This window comes from Gallinula chloropus, assembly GCF_964237585.1.
Source record: "Gallinula chloropus genome assembly, chromosome: 1".
Classification (NCBI taxonomy): domain Eukaryota; kingdom Metazoa; phylum Chordata; class Aves; order Gruiformes; family Rallidae; genus Gallinula; species Gallinula chloropus.
In genome coordinates this window covers 116,806,831-116,829,217 of record NC_140085.1, presented here as the reverse complement: position 1 = coordinate 116,829,217, position 22,387 = coordinate 116,806,831, and the positions used below count along the sequence as shown (strand labels likewise).

Here is a 22,387-nt window from a genome sequence, read left to right as displayed (position 1 = left end):
AGCACCAGAGCAGGATGCATGGCTGACTGGCCCACCAGGAAGGGTTTCTGTCAGAGAGTGAGAGAGGTGGCTGGTGAGCAGGGTGTCCTCTTGGGGCCAGTGGCAGCATCTCTGCCAGAGCCGGATGCTGGCAGAAAGAGCAAGGTCCCTGGGTCAGAGGTTGCGCTGTGTCTTGACTCCCGGTCCAGAAGGGACTTGGCCTTGATCCCAGAGGAAGGAAGAGGAGCTCCCAATGAGTCAGCAAGGCATGGCTTATGGTTGCTTCTTTCAGGGGCAGTTAAAGCATCAATGGCAGCTTGCTTACACCACTGGCAGATTTATCCCTCCACATACTTACCTGGGACACCAGAGGCCCAAGCTTCAATGCCTGTCCTGCCCTCTCTTCCTTCCCAGCTCCTGGACACTGTTCCTAAGTTTTTGGTATCTTGTGTTGTGCATTTTCTCAGCTGCTAGTAGGACTGGTCTCCCCAGGAGACAGACTTTTCTCCTGCAATATGATGGCATGTCTGGCATCTTGAGTCCTTAACCCCATCTACAGCAATGGTGTGCCTAAAAAGTAATGGACATTTAAGCAAGTGAGTGGGTGGCTGTCTTCTTGTGAGATGATCCCTGGGGGGTATTGGAATGTCTGCTCTGAAACTTGATCACACTGACTTCTCTTCTCTGGTTTGCAGGAAGCATTATCAGTGGTGAGTGAAGACCAGTCCTTGTTCGAGTGCGCCTACGGATCGCCCCACCTTGCAAAGACAGAGATGACGGCCTCCTCGTCCAGTGAATATGGGCAGACATCAAAGATGAGTCCGCGTGTTCCCCAGCAAGACTGGTTATCACAGCCGCCGGCCAGAGTCACCATCAAGATGGAGTGTAACCCAAACCAAGTTAATGGGTCAAGGTAATGAGGGCAGTGTTACTGGGGCTCACGTACACTTTTTCTTGTGATGGGTAGAGCTCAGTTGTCTAACCCTGTAAATCTAGTGCTATTTTAGATACCCCAGGATATCCCACCTGGCCACCAGCTGCCATCCCAGAAGCATGCAGGTCTCCTGAACATTGTGGGTCACACCTGCCAGCCCCGTTCGGGTGTTATGGGGGGGTCTTCAGTGGTCTTCTCGTGAACTTGCACAATACCTTTCTGTGTTTCCTCTGACTGTGAATCATTTTGTATGTGAACTTGCATTGAATGCTAGGTGAAAGGGTATGTATTAAAGTTAGCAAAATGTGAGTTTGCTGTAATTTGGGGCAGTGCCACTGATCCCTCTAAGGGTGTGACATGTGACCGAGCACACAACTGAAGTTGTCAAAATACAGTAATTTGGGCAGTTGCCTTTTTTTTTCTGAATATAACCAAAGACAGAAGCAAAGGGAATAAGTTCTTGAAATGGCAGAGGGGGTGAACTATGGATACTTAGTTTTATATTTAGTATTAACATAGTATTGGTATTAACAAAGAGTATAACTATGGAGTTGGATTTAAGAAAAGCTCGCGCTGGAAAAAGAGCATATGTATGGAGGCAAGCTGGGGAGTAGAAAGGAACAGGAAAAGAAATTATTCAGCTCAACAGGCAGTAGTCACAGTATGGCAGGGCATCAGTTGTTGTCTCAAGACTTTTATTAATGAATGCTGCTGTGAAGCAGAATTGTATTGATAAAACTGAGAGAGTAATGCAGTGAATCTGCAGTTATTGCCTGGTAGCTCTCCTAGGCACAGGAGCCCTCTATGGGATTTCTTCCATCTGAAAAAGCACAATGAAGGTTTGTTATTTTTTTTTCAAGGAAACTATCCAAACAAGTGCTTTCCTGTTTAAAATGCCTGACTGTCAAAACAGTTTTCCTTTGGTGTTGCTGAAGGGCAGAGGTCCAGGAAGAGTCGGTTGCTCACAATTGCTGGTGATGTACCAGTGAAGACTGCTTCACATCTCTGCCACAAACACCTGTCTGCTAATCTCATCTCCCAGCATCAGTTGTTTAGAAAAACCTCAGCCCTGTGTGCTGCGGTTACTGTTGACACTTACTGTGCTAATGTGATGAGCACCATAATCAGGACAAAGTGGTTTGACAGCTTATCACACCTACACTTTTCAGTGATAAGAATGGAAATTGTGTTAAGTCAAATCAGGATTTCCAGTGAATAGTCAAAGATTTGAGATACATAGAAAGAAACGGTCAACAGAGGTTACAAGGAATTAGGGGAAGTCTTCTTACAAGCATACTTATTCAGAACTTAGGCACAATCAAATTCAGTGAGTTTGGTTTTTTTTTTCTTTTTTGTGTGTGTGCTAAGCAAATGCAGGAATGTAACCACAAATGGAGTATTGATTCAAAACTAGTTTCACCTGCTTCCTAAAATTACATCTAAATATTTGTACTGGGTATTTCTGTAAGACAACTGATCACATTTTTTCTCAGTGTAAATTCCATAAAGTGTATTAGTTAATTAGTGTTAATTGTTATTGAGATTAATGGTAATAATTTGTAATTTTATACGTCAGTCATATGCAGACTCCTACTTTGACATACTTCCAGATCTTAAGGTAAAGTGTAGATGACACAGATCCATTTGAATTTGTTGGTCAATCACATTTTTTGAAATAATCAAGCCAGAATCTTGAATTTGCTGTCTTAGATTGCTGAAATACGTAACAAGCCTGAATATTAGAGCTCAGGTTGTTACTGTGATGATTTAAGGACAAAACCAAAGTCAGTAATACTGTCTTTTATTAGCTGAAACCTTGTTCTGCCGTATCCTTTTAGCAACCCTGGTAAGGGTTATATTCCAATTTAGGAGGTCAGAACCAAGACCAAAATGTGTGCCCATCAGCTAAACTGTGTCTCCAGGCAAACCCATATAGTCTGTGGATTGGGAGCACAACTGTCACATGCCAGCACACCTCAGACGAGTAGAAACTGGTCAGATCCCTGATTTAGGAACACAGACAGCTACAGGCATTGAAGTGCCTGGTCCAGAGAGGGCTGGGCACCCTGAGGCATCCCGAGGCACCCCTGCTATTGCGGGGTGCCCGGGGAGTCAGCCAAGCTCTGCCTTGCTATCCAGAGAGGCCTGGAAGCATCTTTGTGGGTCAACGTGTGTTTGGCCCTGCGGCTGGGAGAGATCCTGTGCTCAGTGCCTTTCCTTCTCCCCTGGGTTCTGTGCCATCGATGGATAAAACCAGAAGTAACCCAGAGAGCAGGAAACCACAGTGCAGCCACCAGAACAGAGCCTCGCAGCTGGAGGGCTGGAGTTATGCTCCCCATTTCTTGCCTGAACCCCCCAGTTCATGTGTTGCTGCTAGCCTGGCAGCCTGACTTAAGCAGGCAGGACAAGGTGGGCTCATGTTCAGCATCTTTTACAGCCTGGTGCATGGGGATATGCATTCCACTTTGGGGCAGGGGGGCTTGCTGTCCATATCTCCAAACTCTAAGCTGTATTCACCTTGTATATTTGAATTCAGAATACTTGCAGGGGTGGATAAGCTCTCAGAAGCCCTGAATTAAACATTCTGTTTGGGTGTATCTTCACAGTTTCTCTTTCCTTTATGCTATTTCCTATCAGTGTATATGTACATTGAATCCCCTAGGGTGATACTTGGGCTCCCTGCACAGTCAATAGGCAGGAATTGTCTGCTGGTTTAGGCTGCCCAAATTGCTCTTTGCAAAGAAAGGTGTCTGCCTTTCCTTCAGAGGTCTCCACGCAGGTGCATAAAGTGTTTGTGCACATAGCCTGCACTCTTACTAGCAGAACAAGCATCTACTTTTGGAAGGATATATAATCTGAGCATTAGGAGAATTGTCTTTAAATAAATCTCTTTTTATTAGTCACAAGACATTTTTTTGATTCATACTTTCCCCAGCATAACTGTAAATTGTAATAAAGAGGTGGCACCCAGGAGCTGCTGAGGTATCTGGAACCCCAGTGACACACTTTTGCACTGTCCTGACCACCTTTACCACTGTTACAGAAGAAAAGAGATGAAAGGGAGAAATTTTGTGTACCTTCTAAAAAAATAAAATTAGGTCTACCTATTCCATCATCAGGATGTGGACTTTAGTGCAAATCAGCTGAGCAGCACAATAAGATTAAGTTCTTAAATTTTCTCAGCAGCATCACTCAGAGGTGCTTAATGTGGGCATCATTAGAAAGTGAACAGCAACCATGTGAGCTGGCACACAGGCTACGCTGCCAGAAAAGACTCTGCAAGTTACTGCTCTGACCTGCAAAATGCTTTTGAGCAGAACACTGGTTTTCTAAAGGGCACATTCTGGCTGAAAATATAATGGGAAGAAATGCAATTCTTTCTATATTGAATTAAAACCTCCCCTACAAAGAGAGGCTGAGGGAGCTGGGCTTGTTCAGCCTAGAGAAGAGAAGGCTGCAGGGGGAAATCAACTTTTTAAAAGGGTAGACAGTGGCAGGACAAGGGGAAATGGATTAAAGCTAAAGGAGGGAAGGTTTAGATTAGATATTAGGGGGAAGTTTTTTTACAGAGAGAGTGGTGAGGTGCTGGAACAGGCTGCCCAGAGAGGTGGTGGATGCCCCATCCCTGGAAGTGTTCAAGGCCAGGTTGGATGGGGCCCTGGGCAGCCTTGTGTACATCCAGGCCTCGAGGTTGGTAGCCCTGCCTGTGGCAGGGGGGTTGGAGCTCTAGAACCCTTGGGCTCCCTTCCAACCCAGAACATTCTATGATTCTTTGAAAAATAACCTGCAGCATTGGATGCGGGTTTCATTTATTAATCTTGGATTTGACAGCTTCCCCTATTGGCAGAGCAATGAGGAATAGATAAGTGGAAAAAACAAGGAAAATTAATACCTCACTGTGGTTCCTAAGACATGACATTACGCTGAAAAGTAAGCAAAGAAAAATCACCTATGGACTACCAAATGTAAGATGCAATAATTGTACAGAAAAAAAAAGCATACATATTTTGCATACTTAGGCTTAACACAAATATAAAAAATATTATTGTAGTTAACACATGCTTTTTATTTAATCAGAAAAGTGTTATTTTATAAGGCTTAACACATGCCTGCAAAAATAGATCTTAATGCTATACTTTCAGTTAGGTACTAATACTGCCAGGTAACAAATAAAAATGTTACCTTTTCCTCAAAAAGCTCATACACATGTGTGCATGTCATAAATACAGTGTTAATACTTTGGCAGTTGTAGTGCTTCCTAGTATGTGATATTCCTGCCAGTTGTAGAAAAAAGTGTGCATCACTCAAACCTTGAATAAAATGGAATTGCTCATCATTGATATATTATTGCTGAATAATTGAAACAAATATTCTGATATATTGATGAGAACTGTCAATAGGGCGAAGTCACTACAGCTCAGTGTGATATATGCATCTCTCATTCCTTCCTGACATCCCACTAGGCCTTTACCATTTATACGATGGTTTCCTGACAGATTACCTGCTGTTTGTCACATCCATCATACCGGCTGCAGTTTATATGTGCAGATTAGTGGTACCTCACCGTTCTCTGAGCTACTTTGCATTTTACTTTCTGCAGAGGTTCCCCACCCTGCTCATTTGCAGTCCATAAATTTATTTCCTTAAACGAAATCCTTAAAAATGTTCTTAAAAATGCTTCGTATGTTAAAAATTAACACATACATTATGTAGAGAGCTTGGAGCTGCTTTTCATTTCATGTACCTCTTCGGTTTACACACATTTTAAAATCTGGGTTGTCCCAAAGGAGTCTAAAACACTACAGCCACACTGCAGAGCCTCAGAAGTGCTACCTCTAGGATCTCCAGAGTTTCCTTCTGTAATCGTCTTCCTACAAGGAAGCCTGGCCCTGGACAGTACAGTGTAAAGAGGATGCAAAACAGGGCACCAGACCCCACAAAGTGGTGACCAGAGAATAGTCAGCTTTATGATTTTTTTGCTGTCTGTCTCTCCCTTCTCAGTGTGTTAGGCTGTTTCCTGACCATATATTCTGTCGTCTGGAAGGGGGTATAAAATTTTAGGAGCATACTGAACCTCTTACACATCAACAATTAAGTACCCACTCAAAGCAGAAATGCACTCACTCAGCTAGGACTCTCCCCAGATATATTTTGGCTGTAATTGCCCTACATTAAATCTCCCAACATAACAGCCTCAAAACTGGCATTCCTGTGAATGCTGAAGAAATAACATTAGAATGAAATTAAAGTGTTATTTTCAGAGCGCTGCAGAGGGATTAACCACAGAGTTTTCTTTAACAATAACAGTATTTTTAAAGCTAAAACCTGCCGCACAGCACCAGAAAATGTAGCCTAAGGGCCTACCTTAAATTAAATAACACAAGAAAAGTTTAAATTAAAGCTGTCATTTACCTTACTGTTGTTGCATATGTAATGCAGATTGTCACAGGTGGTATCAAATTGAGTTTCTTCAAATTCATTACGTTGGTACAGCCATTATATTTCTTCCAGATACATAAATCTAACAAGACCTCTTGTGCCACCGCATAGTCAATCTTTCACCTGAATGCAATAATATTGTTTCCTGCTATATATTGCTCTAGAGTCAGACCAAAAGATTCACCCTGTTGTAGTAAGGCACTGGAATATAAATCTGGGGATTGCATGTGCCTTAGTGTTACTTACTTTTCTGTTTATTGTTCTTTGCATATTTTATCAAATTCAGTATGAGCAATTCTATTACAGTGAATGAATGCAAGTCATGTTATGCACTTAAGGGTGACACACACTCCTGAGGAAAGCCTCTCATGAGGCCCTGGGTGCTGCTTAAACAACATTAAAATCTGTGGATCGCTCAGTAGTCTCCGAGTACGCTCACCCATGGGACTCCAGTGTGCCCGTGAGTGAGACTCTACAAAGGTAGCTTAGAAGAACTACATCTACTGCTGGGTAATCAGTCTTTTGGAGGGAGGCTGAAGTGGAACATTGAGTCTTATTAAGGCCACAGATAGATTTCACTTGCTGCTAGCAGCAATGATTTCATTGAAAAAGCATTTTGAAAGTTAGTTGCAATGAAAGCACAGCAGTTTTCCAACATCAGCTTGGCTGATACAGACGTTTTAAAGAAATGCCAGAAATAATTAGTTGTCATTAAGATTTAATCATGTGCAAAATATTGTTTTAAGTGCTACCAATTGTTTCTCAAAAACCATTTGTGAATGAAATTATGAAATTATTACTTAATACATCTTTTGTGCTGGCTCTTTTGGGAAACAGTGTTTTTCTTTGCATGTTACAGTTCTAAATTTTCATCAAAGAGCCTCTGTACCAGCTGAGTTCAACATAGCTGACACACAGAAGGACTTTTCAAAGTGACCTCAAGTTTTTGTTTGTTGGTGTTTTGTTGGGTTTTTTTTTTCTTTACCCCTTGATGTAAAGTCTCTTAAGTGGTAGCTGTTTTGTGCTATAGAAACCAGGAAATTTGAATGGGTAGCATTAGGTACCTTGTGCAGTCTAGCCATGTGCCAGCTGATGTGCCCAGTCATGAAGGAAGGTACATTAATCCATGTGGAACTCTGTATTGCCCCCATGACAGGACCATCATGCTCCTTGGTTCTAAGTTGTCAAGCTTTAAGCTAGATGAGGCACCTCTGCATTCGACTCCAGTATATGATATAGCAGTGGATCTAGTTAGAGCACTTGCACACCTTGCGGAGTCCAAGGTGTGGAGAAACTGAGTTGGTCTGCTGTAATCACCCTGACATCACTTGTTTTTCAAGGGCATGGCTTTTTCCATCGCTGGAGCACAACCCCACTGCTGTGGCTCAGTGCCATCCCTTCCACATCTGGTGGCACACCACCGGCATGAGGCCCTGGTATTCCTGGTAACCCTCAGCTCAGACTAAACAGCAAGCATGGTCAAAAAAACAGGGCAGTCAATGGGACTCTCTTGTCTGTCTTCAGTAGGTCTTGAGTCAGCCCTTGTGTCAGCTCACAGCAAAGCTGGGAGATCTTTCTTAAGAGGATGGCTTTCCTAATGCATTTATTGGAGCTGCCTATATAAAGTAACATTAATCTTGGGTAAAAAGACGTGGTTTAAGTTATCTCAGACTGATAATCTTTTTTCCCCCCACTGACTGGGTTGTTGTTGGAGTGGCTGCCTACCAAACTTGAAAAACTGCCAATTCAGGATCTTCTTCATGTAGGTCTTTGTGTGTGACTACTTCAGGAAGTTCCTCCTTGCTCTGAAAATCCACCAGCTTAACATTAGTGTGTGCATGTGTGTGTGTGTGTGTGTGTGTGTGTGTGTGTGTGTGTGTGTGTTCATGGTTTGGCTCTGTTCTTGAGTCAAACCTGTTGCCAAAGAGAAAAGCAAACCCAGCTCAACACTACTGTAGCTACTCGTTTTGCAGTTTTTGAGAGGTGATGGGCTGGCGGATCCTAGCTAAGAACCTTTCCACTCTGGGATAATGCGTTCATTCATAATTGGCACGGTTACATTTTGGATTGACCACTGCTACTTAAATTGTGTGCTTTGCTTTAGGAGTTTAAGAGGGAGGAGATGAGGATGGCCAGAATTTTGAAAGTGCTAGGCAACAAGCTAATCATATGGGTAGAGAAATATAAAATTAGTCTTCAAATAATGACATAGGACCTCACAAGAGTTACGATCACTCCCATTATTTATGACTGTTGCTATCATTACTGCTTTATTTCCAGTACAGTATTTACTGTGTCTAAAGTGTTTAGAGATGATGGTTGTGATGTGCCTGGGCTGGCATGGCACAGGCACTGTCAGTACATAAGTTGTCTCTGACCAAGATAAGTCTTCTCCTCCCCCACTTCATTAGTAGGTGGTTTGTTTTGATCAGGGTAGTATCCATGAGGGCGTTCAGTATTTCAAGCCTGGGAATAGCATTTTAAGGCAATGCAGGAGGCAAGAAAATGTGGCTCATCATTGGCTTTACCATTTCGCACCCGTTAGCCTCACAGCCTGGTAATGCTAATCGCAAAAATCAGCAGACATTCCACAGACATGGGGGATTATGTTTTCCATACAAGATGTCACTTCTGTTTATGCCTGGCATGCTCTACTTTGCAAGCTTTCTATATGATCCCTGCCCACAAAAGAAGACATATGTGGTTTGGGAAGGCCCCCGTCTCCTGCTATTTCATATTTTATGAAACCACAAATGCAACAGTCTTACAAGCTCTTGAAATGAAATAGAATTTGAGAAATGTAATCCATTACCATTATAATAGAATTTCTATAAAAATAATAGAAGAAAAACAAGAGAAAATAGGTCCTGAAAGTTATAGGCCAACTGGGAAGTCATTGTGGCTTTGGCCTAGCTATCACCATGTCAGGCTTCAGCTTTCTCCCAGGCAGCAATCTAATTGTAAATTATGTATATACAGAACATCATTTCTTAGCTTTGGCTTTTAGTGACCCCCTTCCCTTCTTTCCCTTTCTTCACTCCAACCTCACACATAAGAAATATTGAAGTGTTTGCACTAATGGAGAAATGACAACGTGCAGTCAAACTTAAACCAGCTGTTTCCCCACGCTGTGAACACAAAGAGCCAGGCTGGTAATATTTATAGCTTGACTGGCCTCTAGTGAGCCAGACGCTGACTGCCTTAATTTGCCATGATGGCCTTAAGGCTTGTCACAGCTGTGGGCTGCAAGATAGCTGGGGAAAGTTGAGCAAAATAAAAAAAAAAAAGAGAAAGAAAATATTGTTTCAATTAGCAAAAGTTATTGTTTGATTGAAAATGAACGGCTGCTGCATATACAACTCAATAAACAAGGATCTTTTGTTTTGCTTACAGAAAGCCAACAACGTTGCATGTGTTGGCATGTGGTGTTTGCTTTCTCCCTTTGCTGGAGGAAGGACCCAGAGGCATCTCTGTGTCCCACACTGTGACATCTCTGAGTGATGTCTGGGCCAGCCCCATGCAACCCTGAGCACCCACCCAGCCCAGGGTGTCCCACACGGCGGTGTACACCCCTGTTTTGGGGCTGTGGGGATGTGTTAGCCTGGGGCTGCCCCAGTCCTAGTCCTAGCTCCTCTATGGCTTGGTCTGTTGGGGCTGTTGAAGACCATTTTGGTGGCCTGTGCTTGGAGGAGCACACTTCCATGACTTTGTGGCCCAGTGAGGACTTTGGGTTTTTTTTTTTTTCCTTTTCTTATGTCTTCTTAGGACTGCTTTTGACACTCATCTTATAACAAAGATAAACAGACTGTCACCGTGGCTTCAGCATCAGCTTAAGCCAGCTTTAGTCAGCAGCGTGGGTCCCAAGGGGCTTCCCCCCTCCTTTACACAGACCTCTGCAGCTTGCTTCCACCCTGGCTGTCCCCTTTCCTGCAGGCAGGGATCACCTTCCCACAGCTGCCCCACAGGGGTGGGGGAATGACTCAGATTACCTACCCACCCACCCATTTGTTTACATATTTGCATACTTGCTGGGGAAGTAGCTTCCCAGGCCAGTCCATTAAGCCATTGTGTGAGAGCCTGTGGGAGCATCCCAGGGATACTTAGACATATGTGTATTTTCTGGCATTTTAAGGCCTCTGTTATGCTGGTGTCCTTTGCAGGGAGCTACTTTGACAAGAAGGTTTGGAAGGGAAAATAATACCTCTGTTTTCCTTGCAGTGGGTTATGCATGGAGGTATTCACACACCTGATAAAAGGGCAGGTGCTGGCACAGGAGCACATCCTCTTGCGAGGGTTGGCCTGGTGTGCATGCAGGAGAAGCCAGGCAGCTTCTTTATCCAGCTGTGGTACTGGATGATGAGTGTGCATGATGGAAACTGAACCCTGTCAAAGCAAGTGTTGGTATCTCTGTTATCACCACTGAAAGTGCTTTTCAGAGTCTCACTTTGCACCCATGGGGACCACCATTGGTGCCTAGGAAGCAGTCGTGGGGGCTCAGCAAAGCTCCTGGTGCAGCCACACTCCTGCTCCAACATCTGGGGAGCAGCAGCTCCTTCTCACCAGGGAGCACTGAGCTGTCCCCAGTAATTGCTGCCAAAGGGGAACCCAGAGGGAGGACCGCAGAACCCCTCCTTGCATGTCACTTCTATGGCAGGTGTAAGCAGATGTGCAACCAACTAATTCATGAACAGGAAGAGGGTGTAGAGAGAGCACAGGAAGATAGTTTTGGGCTGCAGTCATGTCACCCTTTCAATTGATATTGTGGGCTAAATTATGTCATGTGTGCTTCAAGAAACAGCACTGTACTGCTAAGAAATTCCAGGGATGTTTTGGTTTTTTCTTCATGGGTTGCTTTTTTTCAGTGACAAGCACTGGTCAAATTCACTGCAACTTGAGTAGTTGTAATGAATGGAGACAAGCCTGAGCATACTTTGCAGTGCACTCAGTGTGAGCTGACCTTTACTTTATATCATTTTGGCAGAATATAAATTTACATATGTTGTCCCAGATTATCTGAGGGAGCTGGCTTTGTGAAGATCTCTGTCTTGTATGTAAGGACAGGGTGGGGACATCACAGCCCTGCTGGGGCCATTCCCTTCTTTCTCGCGTCACTGCCATCATGAAATGGGAGAGGACAGGAATCTGTGTCCTGTAGGGCAGTGTTATGGTGTGGGGGCCACAGCCTCATAGAAGAAAAGTTCCAGGTAGCTCAGTGTGTCTTTTGTCTTCACCAGCTGTGGTCTGGATAGGCACCATGAAGCAAATCTTCAAACACACCCTTGCATCTCTCTACTCTCCTGAGACCCCATTGCTGTAAGAAGCCTCTGTAAGGAAGTTACCCAATCTGTAGTTATTAAATAAACCTATAAAGATATGTAGATATTTTGAGAATACATTTTTTCTCATTTATTTCTCTCTGAAATTCATAAATATTAAATAGAGGGGTGTATGTTATGGGAACGTCGCAGAGACCATGTAAAACTTTGCTGATTCCTAATCTGTGTTTCACTGACACCTTGCATTTTAACACAACACAGGTGTTTTATGTCACATGGGGAAAATAGTAGCAGAGTGAAGAGGAAAAAGTGTGTTTCATACACTTATTTATGAACTTGCATCTGCTTTCATCAGAGTCAATGGCTGGCAAAACTCCAATCTGCTTCAGTAGGAGTGGGCACTAAATTTAACCATCAAATCAGCCTTATTCTAAGTAACCCTGAATAAAGAATAAAGGCAAGGCTTCCAGGTCCAAGGACCTATGGAGAAATACTTTCTTCAACAGATATTTATCAGCAATCTGAGCTGAATCAGCTCAGAACTAGAGAAAGTGCTCTTGGGTAGCATGTTTGCAGTCTTTCCACCTTTTTTTTTTTTGGTGTTGAATTCCAGGTGTAACACAGTGTATTTACAAAGGGTAAAAATAACACACAGCTGTGAAGAAAAACATCTCAAGTTTCATTTCAGACCTGGAGCTGAGGATGAATCACTGTGAAGCTGCACCCTTTACACTGGGCATGCTTTCTGAAAGCTGCTTTTCCACTGCCCCTGCTCCCTGGGTGGTTCAGAAATAAAGCAGACTCTCAGAAAATCTTTTAAAAAAAAAAGTCTTTGAAGACAATCGCTCACTTGTTGTTCTGGGCACTAAAAATACCATTTTCTAGTGTCTGCTTGCATTTTCAGTTTTGCTTTCTATAAGGTAGAAGTCCGTTCCAGCCATTTGAATTAAGCCTTGGTTCAGTGGTATGCAGAAGCACACGCTCGATTTGAAGTACCTGAGTAGCCCTCTTAGCTCCCATGGAGCTGCTTACATGCCTGAAGCTAAGCATGGTCTTAGAAGATTTGATGAACTGGGGATTTGCTTGTCCACCCAGTGAGCTAATGGGAGAAAACCCTTGACCATCTGCTTCTGGATTTTAATGAAAAGTTATGACTTCTTTATGATATTCTTCCCCACCCCCGTCTGTTTATATTCAGATCAGAAAACCAGCTCAGAGGGCCTGTCAGATTGCCAAAAGCTGTGTGCTGCTACTGGATCTTTCACATCATTTACTGCTCAGAGTTTACAAGAGTGGTTGTAATGCACAATTGTCCATACAAAGTGATGTCGGCCAATACTGGTGTGATACTTCGTGTCAGCAACAAGACTTTGATGTCCCTATATCCCGAGTTCCTTTATCCAGAAAACCAAAATAAAGCAACTCTGCCATTTAGGCCAAAGGATGTTGCTAGCTGTTTCCCCAAAACATCCCTAAAGAGTCAGTGAATTGCCTGAATGGATCTTTTTTTTTTGTCTTTGTAAAATAACAGACCTTGGGAGTCGCATTGGGCATCTGCACAAGTATAAGGGCAGGAGCTGGATGATGTTTCCAAATATATGTGATTTAGTATGCAGACTCACTTATGCATATATGCCATTTGTATTTGTTGAAGGTAAACAGAGAAAACCAACCTTTTAGTCACAAGCAATCACCACAAAAGCTCTTTTTCAATATGTTTATGTCTGAAAGTAAAAGTTACTTTGTTTTGCTTAGCTCTGTTTAGACAGAAATAAGCTGAGTCCCAGGATTATATTTAGAGGTATATAGTGGGAGAGAAAAGTTAAACCTGAGAGAATAATGCCCAAGTATTCTGTTTCTGGAAGGAAAAGCTGAATTCACCACCACTCAGACAGGCAAGGCCATGTGTTGACTATATCTTCCCTTGTGGTTATTATTCAGTCCCGTGGCTGACAAAGCAGCTGTAGGACCTTTACACAAGGCAGATTTCATATGTGATATGTTATGTAGCACCCAAGATATTTTATACCTGAGGAAGGTATGTGAAGCCAACATTTCACAGGCAACATTCAAGGCCCCGTTCCTTGTCCTAAGGAAGATAACAGTACTCATTGAATGGTTTCTGAGGTATATTTTATTTTTAAACTGAAAGCCATCAGCAGCTTTTATGTTTTATATATATATATACATTAACACAACATGGTCAGATCAGTAGTAACACTGTGTGGAAAAAAAAAAAACAACCCTGAATAAAATGTACTTTTAGTATTTGAGGTGTATACTAAATCTTTTCAGCTTTCCAAGCTGAATTTTAACTGCATTAGTTCCTGACCCATCGTAGTGTTGAGCAGTTAATGGAGTCACTTTGGGCATTGGATGAAATACCTGCCAGATGCTTTTGTCTTACGCTGAGGAGTCAGTGGTCCAAACTCTATATTATTTTTCCTTGTTTGTCCTCAAACTCTACTGGTAATTGACCTGTATTCTGGCCACTGGTGGGCTTACAGTGACTCTGCTGCCCAACACTTGGAGTAAGAGCTGGGATTTCTGAGCTGGGGGGAGCAGGAGGCTTTGGGTGAAATATATTTGGAGGGCAGAGGGAAGATCCTGAAACACACTTGAAGGAGTCCAGATCTTGGAGGGTCTCTTGGTTCTCCAAACTGCAATTAGTTGGCTTTGAAGGGACTGAAATGAAGTATGGCAACCTGACTTGCTGCTTGGTCAGTAAGACCATAGTATAGTTTCAGGAGTTAAACAGCAGGACTGAAAGCTTGTTAGTAATGTAGTATCACTAAAGAAAATAAAACCCAACTAACACCCTCCTTCCCTTGCCAAACAGCCTCTTTACATTTAAAGGTATTCCCCATGGCTCAGTCCTTTATTTTGACTTTTGTAACAATTTTTCTCTCTCTGATGAAACACGTTGTAGACATTAAATTAAGGGACAAATATGTCTGTGTCTGCCAGAACGAAAACTGTGATGCAATTAAAATGCCATTAGGGAACCCCCTGTGGGATGTTAAACCTAAAGACTCTATTCAGAAAGCAAAGCCAAAATTAAAGAGGTGTCTGGTTGCAGATCCTCAGCAGATTTCCATTTCTTGTCTACAGTGCCATGGAGACTGTGCTAGTCAGGAGCTGAAAGGTTTTTCCAGTCATGCGTGTGGTATTTTGAATCATGGCGTTGGCAACTGTTCCTTTTCTGTAAGCCGTACGTACAAGTATGTGTACATTGCATGACAAAGTGCAACCAAGCATGGCCCACATGAAACAATGGCAGCAGTGGAGATGGGAAGCTGTCCAAGCCTTGGACAAGCTCTGTCCAAGCCTTGGCCAATGACAACTATTAATAGTTTTCCCTCAGAAAATTTTGCATTAAGGACATCTCTGTGTTTGCTGAATTGTCTGTGAGATGTTTGGGGAGACAAGTGCCACTGCTAGCAGACATCAGGCTTAGCAAGCTCATGAGGAAGCCCCCATTCAGCCTGGTTTCTGGAAATAAATTGTGTTTATGTGTTTGGAGACATATAAGAGCCTGATCCTTTTAAAATGAAACTAATATACAGACCACTGAGGCTGGGAATTTTTTCTGAGGCAGCCGAAGGAATCAGCAGAGTCGTTGGGTGGTAGGTACTGAGTTTTCCAGTGACAGGCCAACCCTCGTGCTCAAGTCTTCTACTTTCCATTGTATTCAGCATGATTCTTTACCGAGGATATTAGTAAGGACGAAAATAATAATAAAAGCACATTTCTCTTCTCTGTCTAGGAATTCTCCTGATGACTGCAGCGTGGCAAAAGGAGGGAAAATGGTTAGTGGCTCAGACAATGTTGGGATGAACTATGGAAACTACATGGAAGAGAAGCATGTTCCACCCCCAAATATGACTACAAATGAACGAAGAGTCATTGTGCCAGCAGGTTAGACTCTCTAAACAAAAAAAAATCAAGCAAAAATAAATGCATTTCTCCTAAGTCTACTAACATAATTTACGAAACCTTGGAGAAAAGTGTCAATGTGATAGAGGTGATCAAGAAGAAAAGACCAGTAATTTCTCAGGGTTATTAAGAGAAGGAGCTGAGAAATACCATAGTGAAGTCACCTCCTCAACCTGGTCTTCCCATTGCAGCAGCAGAACTGGCTGATTGCAGTCATGCAGACCTTACGTGACTTCTCTAGTTCCTTTTGGAGTATTTCACCCTAAAGTGGGCAAAGTGAAGACCCGCTTCCATTTCCTAACACCATGGACTAGCTGAGTGCAGAATGTGTGGGAGAGAGAAAAGATCACCTATCATGTGATGTCCCTGCAAATAATAAAAGCGGTCCAGCCCTTGGCAAGCTAAAAACACAGTAACTTCTATGAAATCAAACAGCGCATGAAAAGCATTTATCCAGATTATCCCCTGAGTCTGGGCGGTATAAGAGGTTTTAATAAGCCAACTGACAACTCCACTGTGATATAACAGCACAATTGAGAAATTCTTGCTTAGTCTAGGCAAGCTTGGCTGTGGGATTCGGTGGCTAATGGAACAAGAAGGCGTTCACTCCTTTGTGCCTTGCCCTCCAAATGAGCGGCTGCCGGCAGGTTTGTTGCCTCGGTCTGCAAAATCATTACCATGCCTGTTTCTGAAGTTAGACCGTCGTGACATGTGTGGGTGTTCCTAAACCACTGGATAAACAGAGCGTAGCACATCACCTGCCACCTGCAACCAGAAAGGAGCGCTTTTCTGCTAGTTCCTCTCCAGCAGAGATGTGCCTATCATCTGAAACATTTCTGCTACTGCTATGTTGCTTAATATTCTTACAGTTTTTCAGTTGCTAGATATGCAAGAGTACTAACCGTGGCCAATTTTGCAAGCTGTGATTATTTCAGTTATTTGTCAAGATACGTGTGGACAAATAATGTTGCAGTATCCTCTGCAATAATATTGACAGTTCTGTTCCAAAGACAGAAGAGTGAGGCTCTGAATGATGAAGTGTCCTGCTGACTGGAAGCAGGACACACTGAAATTCATGACATTTGAACGTTCTAAAAGACTTGCCTTCTTGGTGATTGGCACTTTATTTTCAGTCTTTTAGTAACCCTTAGCATAGTTAGCTCAGGAAGATCTTTGTTTCTCAGGGTATTCCTGGAGCTGTGTTTTGAGGTGGATTTGAGTAACATTCGAGGAACAAAGATGGTTACAGTCACATCCTTGCTATTTTGAGCTCCCTAGAAGAAACATATGGGTATAAATCACTTGGTTTTGTTTGGCTATCACAAAGGCAGCATACAGCTCATGTGGCAATGTTTAAGGATAAAAAAATAAAATAAAGTCAAATAAGGAAAAAAATCACATTTCCAGCTGTGGCAACGTTCTAGCTATCATAAATAAGAAGCATTTAAAAATTCTAGGCATAATAAAAACATTTTGGTAAATGTCATGCTGTTTGATTGGTTACTTCAAACCAAACTAAATGTAGTTCTTGAGATTTCTCTGTTGTAGGTGTGGACAATCTCATTCAGACTCCCAGGTTTCCCACCAGACTTGTATCCCTCTAGTTTACTCCGTATTTCTTACCAGATGGAGGGAGTCTTTTAAGTGCACTTTAGAGAACAGAGATACCCTCTGAAGCTCCAGATATTAACGACTCTGACTTGCAAGGGCGTAAAATGCCAAAAGAAGCATCAGAAAGGGGGAGGCGCTAGTAGGTGAATGATTGGGTGAGAACAACAGCATCACAGACTGTGAATGGTTCCTAGCCTACAGAAAGAGGTCCCCACCTTTTTCAGACCAGCCTGAGCAACCGTCAAAAGGGAGGGAATAGCACTGAACTTAAGGCATAGAAAAGCTATTTAGACATACTAGTCATCAAGTCCCAGCCCTTCTGTAGGCTTTCATGTGATTGATTACAGCCGTTTGATGTCTGTGTGCTCCATTCTCAGTCTTCAGGATACCACAGACTCATGGAGTCATTTAGGGTAGAAGACATGAACTCTTGAGGACTTTGGTTCCCTTTGGCTTTTATCTTTTCTCTGTAAAATGTATAAATTCTTCATGGTAGGAGCTGTTGTCCATCATGGTGGAAGTGCATTGCAAGTCCTTAGGGACCTTCACGTTGATGGGTGCTTACTGCAACTCAAGCAGAATGGCAGAGATATAGAAAAGGAGGAGTTTAGAGGCAAAAAAAGAAGTTTAAGCTAAAATCAAACGTTAACTAAAAAACATGTGGTATTTGACCTTATGTTTTGTTAAAAATCTAGACCTTGATTTTTCCCCCTGGGTGGTTTTGCCCATAATTCAGATAGAAAGTAAAAACCCACGCAGGTGTAGCAGTGTACATCAGTGTGACACAGCAGTCTAGGAAAGGAAACACAGACTATTTTGCTGTGACCCACTCCAGTTTATGAAATAACTAGCCAAATCTGTGAGTACTTAATTAGCCTAAACCCAAGAAATGGTACTTCTGACCTGAGTGGAAATTTCACTTGAATAAAGATACAAAACCAACAGAGAGCTTTGACAGTCACAGTGCTGTTAGTAAGCTCACTTAATTACTTTTCTAACGAGTATTCTCTGGATGAGGGCAAGAGCCTGTGTTAATCTGGGGGTAATATTGTATACAAATAACAGGACAACAGAACTAAATGGAAGAAGGATCTCAATATCAGAGAGTTTGTTGTTAATAATCAGAGCTCAGGGCTCTTCCCTAATAGTTTTTCTCAGAGAGTTTTTCTCCTTCGCTTTCAACCCCCAAATTAATTCCTCGTGTGTTTCCAGCAGTCATTAAACAGGGGATTGAGGTCTCTCCAGTTTGCTGTGGTCTGCATTTATTTTGTACCGGTCCGGCACATCAGCACTCTCCCCTCTCTGCCTAATTTTATGCTTTGTGATATCACCAGATCCTACGTTATGGAGCACAGACCACGTACGCCAGTGGCTGGAATGGGCGGTGAAGGAGTACGGTCTCCTGGACGTGGACATCTTGTTGTTCCAGAACATCGATGGGAAGGAGCTGTGTAAAATGACCAAAGATGACTTCCAGAGACTTACCCCAAGCTATAATGCAGATATCCTCCTGTCACACCTACACTACCTCAGAGAGAGTAAGCTAGTTTTCTGTCATTATGGTAGTGGCTGCAAACAATGTGTGGTTGATATGAGCCTTAGACTTGATGGTGTGTATACATTCAGCTGGGTTTTCAATGTCTGTTGCAAATGTTGCTGTCCCTAAGAACAAAGCAGGCAGCCTGATACAAAGCCTTTTGGGATTGATGGAAAGGTACCCATTAATTTCAGTTGGCTTTCACTCACGCTCATTGAAGAAAAGAATTAGGGGATATTTCTATATGTCGATCTCAGAGAAAAATTGAATTGAAACCCAGTATGTTCATCATCGTTCCATAGGAAGAAAAATCATATGAGATTCAGTGCTAATGTTTTTTCTGGTCACATACTCATTTCTTTCCATTTTAATGATGAGAATGCTAAAAGAGAGTGCAAACATTGATTCATAAATTCCAGGCATGATTCTAAGGACTGACAGCAGTTTGCTCTGCTCTGTATAGGATCAGGAAGATTTCACTGAATTGAATAAAAGTTCTGTAATTTTGTGGAAAAAAGGAACAGTCCCTGAAGTCCAAATGCAAATTACTTGTAGTGCGTGGCTAGCATTTCAAAGGCAAAGAAGGGACTAGTGAATTCCTGGCTGGAAGGCTTTCATCTAAGCTTGAGGAAAGTTTGCAGGTTTGCCTCAGTTTAAAGAAGTTAAAGTGAACTTGGTTTTTAAAGAAATAAACAACAAGCATTGCAACACCAGTGCGGTGCAGTCTTCTCCACGCGCACACCGTCAGTCAGTCAGAAATATTCTGCATTCATAACGATGAATAAACGAGTGCCCCAGTTTAAGCTGTAGCACACCCCCCTCCCTCCAAACTGCAGGCTGAAGCTGACTGTCAGTAGATTCGCATTCAAAAAATCCTGTCAGGGGAAAATATGGTTTAAAAAGACAATTCACAATTTTTTTTTTTCATTTTGGTGTTGCTTTTTGTTTTGTTTTGTAGCTCCTCTTCCACATTTGACTTCAGATGATGTTGATAAGGCCTTACAAAACTCTCCACGGTTAATGCATGCTAGAAACACAGGTAATGCTGGCACTGCTTCCATTGCTATAGGTCATCTTCTAAAAGCACAGGATTCCTTTTCATGGGTTGCTTGCTAAAAATGGAAGTGGTAAACCAGGAGGGAGACGAGAGTATCCTCTTCGTGCTGTGTGTGTGAGGCTTATGCACAGACACACATTACTGGTGAGATCACTCAAGGCCAGACGGTGCAAAAATGGTCTCCTTACTGGTAATTTCTGGTGTCCTACAAGAGAATGGGGTCCCTGGCACATGATAAACTGCAGGCTTGGGGCCTTTGTCTCTGAGGACATTTTCTCTCATTCTGTCTCATTGTACTGTCAGATCAACTCCATGGATCCCTAGAAGGTTGGTGGAGCTCAGAAGTGATTCAGGGCTTGCTTAAGTGCTTTTGGCTCTGGTGAATGGGGACTGTCTCTCCTCCCATGCAGTATATATTGTATAATCCAATAAAATTGCTATTTAGGCACTTAGCTCATCTCATTTGTCAGCTATATGGGAGTTGAGCTGGAAACCTCAGTAAATTTGTTGTTGTAATCTCCACTAAATTTGATCTGAATGTAAAATCATTTTTGTAAATATTCACCCTTCTGTTAATTTGGCCCAGAAAAGTAGCGAGTGTAGGTAGGAGAACGGTACGATACATGCCTCAACAGCATCTGTCTTTCAGAATGTGACTTAAAATATTTACTGAAATAATTCAGAATAAATTTTATCTTGCAACAGAGGATGGCATGGAATTGTATGTGTAGTATGGTATACATACTGATTAAAGATGTTTGGAATATTGCATGATCATGCCTGAGGGTATTAGTTACCTACAGTGACCAGAAATAACAATTCTCTTTGAGAAATGAAAAAGATAATACAAAGGATAATGCCAAAAAAACCCAAACAGCAAAAAACCAAACAAACAAAAAAATCCCTCAAAAAACCCTTGGATTGCAATGCCTTTTTCGTATTTAATTTATTTTTTCACTGTGGTAAATTGCAGTGAGTTTCCTAGAAAAATTAACTAGATTAGAAGATCACTCCCTGAGATGTTTGCCGCTTGACATAAGGTCCTACTGTGGGCTGTAGGCCTGCTGCAAACCCCACCAAAAGCAACAACATTTTTTCCATTGATGGGGTTTGGAATAAGCCTTAAGCCCTTTTTAAAAATAGATGGATTCAATGGTCTTTTCCATCTCTGACTTTCCAGATTGTAATTTGCCAAGCAGTTTCCATATACAGTTATCCAAGTGTTGTTCAGCAGTTCTATGTGTTATCTTTTTCTATATGTGTGCACTGACAATGATACTTAGAAATTCATTTCACAAAAATGAGATTGTCTGCATTTCTGCCATTGGGAGTGTGAATAATGTCATTCTGCTCATCAGCATGCGGAAAATTAGTTCTTCTGTTGGCATAAGAAATTTGGAGCAGGATTTTTCAAAAGTCCTCAGAGGAGTTAGAAACAAGTTCTTCTTAAACAAGTTCTTAGTCAGCAGTAATCACACAAACCCTTATGACCCTTTTCATGTTCCTAGAGATGGTCTTTAGAAGTCTGTTGATGTAGTTAGAGAAATTTCAAAGCCTGGGATAAGTGAGATACCGTTTTCTATATCAAGCTTAGTATTTTTAATTTTTTTTCCACTCCATGCAGAGAATGAGATTTCTGAGGGTCTGACCCAAAGCCAGCTAACCACAGACACCTATAAGCTTTGGCCCAGGCCTACAGTCTCAGCTGTAAAATATGAACCTGTTTGGGAAGTGCATGCACTGATGAAGAGATGAAAAAGAAGTTTTACTTCAGAAGAGATGAAACTGCCTGGCCAGGCGGAGGTGACTGTGGTCAGGTAGAAGGGATTTCCTGAACTTGACAGACTCCTCCCTTTACACAGATTTTGCACAGACTTTTATCCAGTAGTATGAATGGATTTATACAGGTGCAAAAGCTATCAGAATTAACTTTCATATATAACAGTTGCAAGATAGAAACTAGTTATTCATAGTCTTCATTCAGACACTCTACAAGAAGGAACGTATCAGTGGACTTAGGGACTGTGAAAATGAATCTTTAGGTGTTATGTCTTCTTCTTTCTCTTTAGGAGGTGCCACTTTTATTTTCCCAAATACATCAGTTTATCCAGAAGCAACACAAAGAATTACAACCAGGCCAGGTATGAACAATAACCATCTTTTACATGCTGTGATATTACTCATTTAATCTCTTGAAGTGTCTTGTTCCTTTTCCTGTTTCGACTCTCTTTTCATAAATATTAAACTATATTTTGAACACACACACACACACACACACACACACACACACACACACACACACAACTTTATACATGTTTGTATATATCATTCTTTCCAGTGAGATTATTAAATAGTTTAATGTCTGTTTCTTCCACATCTCTCTATCTACTGTTTAAAGCACCAGAGAGCCTGAAGACCTGAGCTGTATTCACGGCTCCTGTTGTATTGTCCCAGTGCAGTCATTTTACAGTGTGCTTCAGTTCTCTGTCTGTAAAATGAGACAAGAATACCCTCTTTCATAATGTTATTTGAAGTATACTGGGGAAAAGTACTCAAAAAATGCAAGATACATGTTTCTCCCAGTATCTACTTTTTTATATGTTTGAGCCAAGCATACC

The 22,387-nt window shown here is 42.1% G+C and overlaps 1 protein-coding gene across 3 annotated transcripts in view; it reads left to right on the top strand.

The window, feature by feature from the left end:
- Nucleotides 1-22,387, top strand: part of ERG (ETS transcription factor ERG) — a gene marked incomplete at its 5' end in the record, with an annotated part of 108,821 nt that overhangs the window by 75,571 nt on the left and 10,863 nt on the right. For 2 of the 3 annotated variants that reach the window (XM_084273992.1, XM_084273990.1), the window contains 5 exons: nt 675-892; nt 15,395-15,546; nt 18,510-18,713; nt 19,671-19,751; nt 21,839-21,910. In XM_084273992.1, coding sequence (XP_084130118.1) covers nt 675-892; nt 15,395-15,546; nt 18,510-18,713; nt 19,671-19,751; nt 21,839-21,910 — 727 coding nt within the window. The remainder of the gene's footprint in view (nt 1-674; nt 893-15,394; nt 15,547-18,509; nt 18,714-19,670; nt 19,752-21,838; nt 21,911-22,387) is intronic. The other variant, XM_084273991.1, reaches the window with a different exon arrangement.